The sequence below is a fragment of the Aulonocara sp. 'chitande type north' Nkhata Bay genome, linkage group LG6 (assembly GCF_057382095.1).
Source record: "Aulonocara sp. 'chitande type north' Nkhata Bay isolate Kocher_YH1m ecotype deep benthic linkage group LG6, A_spYH_male_GT1.1, whole genome shotgun sequence".
Classification (NCBI taxonomy): Eukaryota; Metazoa; Chordata; class Actinopteri; order Cichliformes; family Cichlidae; genus Aulonocara; species Aulonocara sp. 'chitande type north' Nkhata Bay.
In genome coordinates, this window is record NC_141349.1 from 4492045 (window position 1) to 4501111 (window position 9067).

General features: G+C 39.0%; 1 protein-coding gene across 1 annotated transcript; it reads left to right on the top strand.

The window, feature by feature from the left end:
- The first annotated feature begins 780 nt into the window (after positions 1 to 780).
- Positions 781 to 7890, top strand: commd1 (copper metabolism (Murr1) domain containing 1). The gene is made up of 3 exons (XM_086294684.1): positions 781 to 996; positions 4375 to 4665; positions 7383 to 7890. Exons 1-3 carry the CDS (start codon positions 781 to 783, stop codon positions 7488 to 7490), a joined length of 615 nt encoding a protein of 204 aa, XP_086150810.1. The 3' UTR covers positions 7491 to 7890.
- Positions 7891 to 9067: the final 1177 nt, after the last annotated feature.

The following is a 9067-nucleotide window of genomic DNA, read 5'->3' on the forward strand; positions in this document are numbered from 1 at the left end:
TCTTTTTTTAGATGGACATTGTTCAGGTGAAATAGGCCAGCTAATCAGTAAAAATGGATAGTCAGACTGCAATGTGATTCAAATGAATTGAATCAATGTCTAAATGCTCTTGATTTAATAATTCTGCAGCATTGCTTTTAAAATGCATTAAAGATTTAAATAAATAACACATTTTAAAAAACATGGGATATTTCAGGCCATTTAAAAAATGTCTATATTTTCTCTTTTTTTCTTCTCTTTTGGTCTCTCTTGACAGTCTCTCTGTAAAGAGCTCTTATCTTCTTTTCTAACTAACTGTAGATTTGTCCCTTCTTTTGCTGACACCCTTTCTAGCTCCTTGTTGCTTTCTGAAATTCTTCTCCAGTCTTTGTTCCTTTCTTTTAGACATATTGTCTGTAGTTACTAGTTTAACTTTAGTTTGGTATATATTACATAAGCATGCCTGTTTCACCTTTTTCCCTTCTCAGTGAACATGGGCTCATATGTGCACGACTATGTTCATATGTGCATAATACTCCTATTTGTGCTTATGCACACACAAATGTAGAAATCTTTTCAAATCCACACTAATGCGCACTGTCAAAACATCTGATAAAACTCAGCATGTTGCTCGTTTTAACATAAATCAATTGCTTCATTTTATCTGGTAAATTGGCCTTGTAACTGCAAATGATTTTTCACAATTTGTCTAGCAAAGTTTCTGATGTTCGCTTTAGGAGGCTTGGATGAAACGATACATGTCAAGCGCTGCCGTCGGAATCTGCAACTACAAGTCCCACAATGCCGTGTTGTACTGCAATTCATGTGACCACAAGAGCAAACATGGCGGAAGTAGACGCGATGAAGTCTCTGAGCAGCTTGTTAAATGGAATCGCACAGAAAGTATATTACAACAACAGCGAGATCACAGAGGAGCTGCTGAAAAGCGAGCTCTACCCCGAGATGTCGCCAGACGAGTTCACAGCTTTGCACGACAAAATGAAAGGCCTTTTAAAGGTAATGCTACACGGCACCCTGCACTACTGATGATCCTGATGCTGAAGTGGCAGTCGAGACCAAGCAATTCTGCTCTTTTCACTAATATTCACTTCAGTTTAGGAGAAAGGGTTGCGTCTGCGTGATAGTGCATGCTTGTGCCCATGCAGAAATGCACAACACGCAAACAAACACACATTAATGAGAGGCACCGTGAGAATATCTGTTAAAACGCAACTCAGAACATTGTCCGAATGTTTCTCTCTTAAAAGAGCGGCCGAACGAAGAAGTCTTCATGAACACATCTGTCAAATGAACTGTCTTTCTTTTTATGGATGAGTGTCGCCATGTTTGGACTCCCAGCATTTAAAGTCAGCTTTCTGTAGTTTCTGCTATTTCAGTACTTTGGCCTTGGGTTGCTTCCAGTACAAGTGAAGCAATGATTGAGTCAAATGGGTTGCTTGCCTCATTGCCAGGAAGAAATTGGAAATTATTCTTTTATGTACAAGGCAACATAAGGCTAACCTATGTTGGGGGTAGGGGATGTCAGCTCCTTAGTGTGTGAATGTGTGCGTGAATGGGTGAAAAAGAATAATCATAAAAGAATAATTTCCAATTTGGATATGTAAAGCGCTTTGGGGTCCTTAGGGACTAGTAAAAGCGCAATATATACTAATGTGACACATTAGTATATGTGAGGGGGCAAACTCCTCAAGATGGGTAGTGACCATGGTGGACATTTAGAAGTCGGCCATCTTGGATACAACTTTTGTTTTTTCAATAGGAAGAGGGTCATGTGACACATCAAACCTATTGGTAATGTAAGTAAGTAAGTAAAATTTTATTTATATAGCACATTTCTAGATAGAGATCACAAAGTGCTTTACAAGATATAACAGATTAAAAAGACAAAATACAAACAAAGTTAGCAAAAGGCAGTTTTAAAAAGATGTGTTTTTAGCTGTTTTTTAAAAGTAATCAATGAATCAGCGGATCGTAAGTCCTGAGGAAGGGAATTCCACAGTCTGGCGGCCACAGTAGCAAAAGCTCTATCACCCCTAGTTTTCAGTCTCGTATACTGAATGACAAGTAGGCCCTGACTACTCGACCTCAGAGACCTACTAGGGGCATAGGGCTGTAAAAGTTCAATGATATATGGTGGTGCTTGTTGTTGAAGAGCCTTGAAAGTTAAAACCAAAATCTTAAACTGGACTCTAAATTCAACAGGAAGCCAATGTAACTGCATGAGCAACGGTGTTATATGTGAAAATTTAGAAGCTTTCGTCAAAAGTCTTGCTGCAGCATTCTGAACGATCTGCAGACGCTCCAAAGAACCTTTATTTAAACAAGTAAACAATGGTGTGCTTGGTTTCAACGTAACTTGAAACCATCACTTTTGTTGGTCCAACAGTCTTGGAGGGATCCATCCAATGTGGGTCAGTGGGTCAGACCAATAGCGGTGTTTTGTTTGTTAACTTCACCATTCACATAAAAGTTTGTCTCATCACTGAACAAAATCTTCTGCGTGAACTGAGGGTCCTGTTCCAATTTGTGTTTTGCCCATTCTGCAAATTCTGTGTGCCGATCTGGGTCATCCTCATAGAGATGCTGCAGTAACTGGAGTTTGTAAGGGTGCCATTTGTGAGTAGCTAATATCCGCCGAAGGGATGTTCAACTAATGTCATTCTCCAGTGACGTGCGGCGAGTGCTACGCTGTGGGCTCTTGCTGAATGAAGCTGGGACAGCCACTGATGTTACTTCATTAGTGACATTTTTCTTGCATCCACATTTTGGCAAATCCAACACTGAACCAGTTTCACGAAAGTTAGCAAGCAGTTTGCTAACTGTAGCATGGGAGATGGGTGGTCTCGTAGGGTGTCTTGCATTGAAATCTGCTGCAATGACCCGGTTACTGCGTTCACCAGATATCAACACAATTTCGATCTGCTCCTCACGTGTTAACCTCTTCGACATGTCAATGGCTGTGAACAAAGAGAAACTTGTAAATAACTCAAAGAATAAAGTTACGTTGAAACCAAGCACACCATTGTTTTTCTTGTGACATTACCAATAAGTTTGATGTGTCACATGGCCCTCTTCCTATTGAAAAAACAAAAGTTGTATCCAAGATGGCCGACTTCTTGTTATACTGACAGACAGAACCTAGAGAACAGTCTGTAGATGTGTAAAGCTGGTAGAGACAGACCCTAAAAGACTGGCAGCTGTAATTGCAGCAAAAGGTGGTTCTACAAAGTATTGACTCAGGGGGCTGAATAATTACACACACCCCACTTTGCAGTTATTTATTTGTAAACAATGTTTGGAATCATGTATGATTTTCGTTCCACTTCTCAAGTGTGCACCACTTTGTGTTGGTCTTTCCTGTGGAATTCCAATAAAATTGATTCATGTTTGTGGCTGTAATGTGACAAAATGTGGAAAAATTCAAGTTTGCAAGCCACTGTAACAGCCGTGATAAAATATCTCAAAAAATCTCATAAAAATGCTGTTTAAACAGACTTACTACTTATAACTTTAAATGTTATTATGTCACTCTTTCTTTTTTCTTTTCCTCCTTTTCCTTCTATGTTTTTATCAATGGATTTTTGTTTGACTAGTGTCTTTAAATACATTTAATGTTTTTACTCCATGCTAGGCAGAAATATTCCATTAAATAACAGCTTAACACATTGTTTTCAGATAAAATAGCTAAATCCTGACTGGACTGTCTTAAATTTGAAAGAATTTAAAACATTTAAAATGTATTATTATTATTTTTGTAATGTTTAAGGTAAGGGTGACAAACCATTTACTGGTTTGTAATTTTTCCACTGGTTCTTCTCTTTTGTCAATAGGGGGCAGCACTAACATGAATATCCTACTCAGTACCTACAATGCCCAAAATATTTTTTTTTTTTGTTGTTGTGGAGGAGTTGGGGTTTTTTTGGAAACAAATGAAATGCCTGTGAAAGGTATTTTTCGGGGCAGATTTGCCCAAACAGGGAAAATACAAATGTCAAAAGTACAGACTGTCTGAATGTATAGAAAGACCGAATACACTGTCCAGTTAAAATGCACCCACTTTGGTTACATGAGGCTTCCAAATAAATGTCATGGGGAAAATACTTCTTGTTTTGGAAACAGTAAAGGTAAAAAGAAAGTACACACTCTTTAAGTTCTAATTTTATATCAAGTCATAATAAAAAATAAACCGGTCCTTAAAAAGTCTTAAAATGAAGCAAAGTATTTATCAATATTAGTAGTATTATATAAGTATTAAAGTAAACTGCTTGCCTTTTCATAAAAGTCACCACACGACACTGCTGTAGCGATATGATTACAAGACATTAGAGCTCCAGGTTTGTTGAATTTCATCGTCCTCTTTTCTGCATCTCTCAGTCCATCGCCACAGCAGACATGGACCATGCCCAGCTGGAGGCCTTCCTCACAGCTAAGACCAAGAAACAAGGTGGTGGTGGCTTGAGCGCTGAACAGGCCGCTGCACTCTCTCGTTTCTGGAAGAGCCAACGAGTTCGAGTTAAGGAAAGTTTGGTGGCTCATAGCCGCTGGGAGCCCAGCCTCAGGGGCCTTTCCTGGAGAGTGGATCTCCAGGCTGCAGCCAGCAGACGGGGAACAGCTCACAGCGGCCCAGTCGCCCTGGTGGAGCTCGAGCTCGGCAGAACAGGACAAGTAAGCTATAGTTCCAGTTTCTTTTTTTTTCTTTGACGCAAACTATCATTCTTAGCTTCCAAGGATGTAGTGAGGTGCTAATTTACGTTCGCCTGTTTTCATTTTTGTTAAAAATAAATGTGCCACCACAATTAAAACTATAAAGTATCCTAAATGACTTTTCTAATAGTACAATCCCATTATCTCCAAAAGTTTATTCTGTTCATCTGGACGTAGCGTTTTCAGTGGGAGAAACGTTTCGTCACTCATCCAAGTGACTTCTTCAGTCTCAGCTGACTGCAGGTTTCCCCAACCTTATAAACAGTACATTTGCATAATGACTGAAACCAGCCCGGAAGGACAGTTCCTTCATCGTAATTGTGCAAATTCTCATGACCACTGATCAAAGCCCACTGATCAATGGCCATGAGTACCATTTACAGAGAGTTGGAGATTGGCTGCAATCACAGCATTGTAAGATGGTGAAAGATGTATCCCTAGTGGGCTGGTTTCATGCATCAAGACATACAATCACATTAGAAAGACCAAAAATTTTATATATGCCGATTAATTATGCTTCAGGATTTGAGTTTGTGGATGTTTGACAGTATTTTCTCAAAGCAGAGCTGGAGCACAAATGATCATATTTTGAAAATTACATTAGCTCAAGGGGAAAAGTGAGGGCTATAATATGTTACAAAGGACTGAAACACTATTAAGATGCCTTTAGTAGCCTGAAATCATTAGAGATATAAATATAGGTATACTGAGTCTCAGACGCCACACAGAAAGACTCTAGACTGGATTCAAACCCAGGAACTTCTTGTTGTGGGGTATGGTACTAACCACCGCACCGCTTCTTTACTGCAGCACTCCACACATTTATGAGTTTATTGCTAGCAGTTCAAATGGACATGTAAGCGCATTTACACATCATAAAGCCAGGGGAGAGTCATGAATTGTTTTGGCCTTTCGATATGGGTGGGACGTAACTATACTCTGTCCAGTAGAGTTTGACAGCAATAGCTTTGTCATTTACTGTTATGCAACATCAACTCTAAGTACCCATTTATGATTTGACTGATATCCATTCCATAACTGGTTCTGTAACCTTTGGGGTGAAACGGAGAGGCCATTATGGAACTAACCTCATGGTGGTGTCATTCTGTCTAATTAACTACAGCTGAAAGAGCAGGTTTCAGTGTGGCCGTACTTTAGTGAGCCTCAGTCCCATGAGAGGTTTAAATTTACTCTGTGCCCTGAACAGTTTTAGAGCTGAAAAAAAGTTCTGTAAAAGTGGTAATATTAGCTTACCTTTGTAGTGTATTCAAATGTATATTCAGATTTAGGAGAAGGAGCATTGCCTTCTTTAAATTTTGGATCACTGTTGGATATTTGCTTTTTAAACAATTCAATATTGTAATAATAGAAAAAAAATCCCCAAATCTATACTGCCACAGGCACTTCTACCTCTACATAAAGAGACTGTAAAGAATTTAAAAGTTGGATCATGTCTATGGCCTTGATTTTTTTGCCTCTGATTGATTTAAGCTGTTGTTGCTTTGTGAAGAAATCCATTTGTCAGTAAAAGTCATAGGAAATCACATTTACGTTGCTATGAGCCCACATGACCATAGCTCTGTGTGTGTGTGTGTGTGTGTGTGTGTGTGTGTGTGTGTGTGTGTGTGTGTGTGTGTGTGTGTGTGTGTGTGTGTAATCAGCAATGTCCAGACTACCAGGATTTCTGGTCCTCTGAGTTTCTGCAACATATACATTATATACTGCATGTATATAATGCAGTATATACATGCAGCTGCATTTTTACGTGCAGCTATGATTCTTCTACCTGCAAGAACTATTACTGTTTTATCATGAAGTACCCTTGTAGTTCTAGTTCTTGTCACATTTGGAACCAAACTAGGTATGCTATATGTCCTCATGGATGTACAGACTGCAGTTAAATAATTGCTTTAGCACCATACAAAGCTGATATTAATGTGTAGAGTTGATGCTGGTGTCATTTCCTATGACTTGCTGTCTGATTTAGAATGCATAATGACCTGACAGGAAGTGGCTCAGTCAACCATGGTGTAAATGCCAAAGCCTGCATGACTGTTTTTCATATATTTTGGATACAGAATGAAACATAGTTTAAGATGACTTAATGTGCTGTACCGCTGAGCAGCTGCTGACACTGAGGAGTCTATTCTTTTTGGTGTATTTTTTTCTGCAGGTTCCTTAGCTCAGAGAAAGCAGATCGGCAGACCAGAGCAGCACATACTCTCAATGTGCACAATGCCACTGAACTACTGTTCAGCAGTATTATTGCCCCATTCAAGTCAATTTAAATGTAGCTAATAAAGGCTCAAAGGCTGAGGAAGAAGGTGGAGGAGACTGGTAACTGGTGAAATGAATTGCTAAGGTGTCTTTCAAGTCTTGAATCCCAGAAAAGGCCTAATGATAGGATGCCCATCATCACTGCAGAATCCCCTGTTTTTCTTCAGCTTCACACTAGGAATTAAACCAAAGTTTTTCTATTTTTATCCGCAATCACTGAATGATGCGCAGGGAATATTATATTGCTTCCTTCAGTAATTATTTATTGATTAAGAAGTAGACTGAATCATTGTTTTGGAAAATAATATTTAAATTCTTTTTGGAAATATCTTTAGTTGCTGACCCATTATGTTCAATCCGTTCACTGGCCTCTAACACCTCTGTTCTTTTGTCTTTCTCAGGACTCAGAGTTTGTGTGTCTGGAGTTTGATGAAACCAAAGTCAATCAAGTGTTGAAGAAGATGGCTGACATCCAGGAGAGCATCGACAGAATTGTTCACAGTACCTGAAAGTACTTCCTGAAAGTTTATCTCAAACAGCAGAGACAGAAAGATAACTGTGACTAAGAGTGCTGTGTTGAGGCAAAGTTTTTCCACTTGCTCACAGATTTATCAGAAATGAAAGTGGTGTGTACGTGTACAGATATACACACCACTATCAATTCTAGTAGATAATACTTGTGGTCGTCCTCTGAGAATAAGTGGTCATTAAAGAAGAACTATTCCTCTTTTTGCAATATAGTTTGCAAAGCTTTGGGATTCTGGGATTATGAGAAATAAGAAATGCGATGAAACTAAAGTGAACAAAAGCAATGTATTACAATATAATTGTAGATATTGTAAAACTAAATAAGAAGTATCCCACGTGTAATTGTTTTTTTATTATTATTAAAAGGGACAGAAAGATTAAGTTGTTTTTTTTGTTTGTTTTTACTATTAATATTTTTTTTAATCTCTATCTCCTTCAGCATCACCTTCATGGCCATAGTGTTGGATAAAACTGTGTTTAAACTACATGTGAAGTAATAATTGGAAACTCTTTCAACTGTCTACAGCCTGACAAAACTAAATCAGAAATGTGCAAATTTCATTAGCCAGATTCAGGTATCAAATTAGGGTATTATTACATTCAGTTGTTTGTATGAACATGCTAACTGTATCTGGTAGCAAGGAACATATTTCCCAAACAGTAATTAGCTAAAAAATCATAACTAATGCTAATCGTGACATCTTCAGTTAAAATGACTAAAGTAGATTTTTAATTCATGTAAAATAAATTACATGGGGTGTATCCTACCAGTGACCGGACAAAGCTGGACTGAAAGACGGCACAGAGGCACTAATCATGGCAGCACAAGAACAAGCTCTGAGCACAAGATCAATAGAGGCTGGGGTCTATCACACCAGGCAAGACCCCAGGTGCAGGCTGTGTAAAGATGCACGTGAGACAATCCAGCACATAACAGCAGGGTGCAAGATGCTAGCAGGCAGGGTATACATGGAACACCATAATCTAGTGGGCGGCATAGTGTACAGGAACATCTGTGGGACTTCCAGGTACAGACGGACATAAATGGTGGTGGGTAACCAACTGGACATAGTAGTGGTAGACAAGCAAAGGAAGACGGCCGTAGTGATGGATGTAGCGATACCGAACGACAGCAACATCAGGAAGAAGGAACATGAGAAGCTGGAGAAGTACCAGGGTCTCAGAGAAGATATGGAAGGTGAAGATAACAGTGGTCCCAGTGGTAATCGGAGCACTAGGTGCAGTGACCCCTGAGCTCCCAGGCCTCTGGTAGAGGACCCAAGCTTGAAGAACAAAGACTAATATATATATATATATATATATATATATATATACACACACACACACACACACACACACACACACACACACACACACACACACACACACACACACACACACACACACACAAAAACACGGATAGTAATCAGACTCTTATCATATGATGTTAGATAAGCACAGAACAGTCCAAAGGTAAAGGGGGAAGTCTGTTACACAGATAAGCACTGCACAATTTTTTTTTTCCTCAAGCAAATAAAAGAAGTTTAGGTTACTTTAA

What these genes read in the sequence shown, in the direction of transcription:
- commd1 (XM_086294684.1), top strand. Translation starts at nt 781, where the DNA reads ATGCCGTGTTGTACTGCAATTCATGTGACCACAAGAGCAAACATGGCG. An exon ending in AAATGAAAGGCCTTTTAAAG is followed by an intron (nt 997 to 4,374) that starts GTAATGCTACAC and finishes TGCATCTCTCAG; the next exon opens with TCCATCGCCACAGCAGACAT. An exon ending in AGCTCGGCAGAACAGGACAA is followed by an intron (nt 4,666 to 7,382) that starts GTAAGCTATAGT and finishes TGTCTTTCTCAG; the next exon opens with GACTCAGAGTTTGTGTGTCT.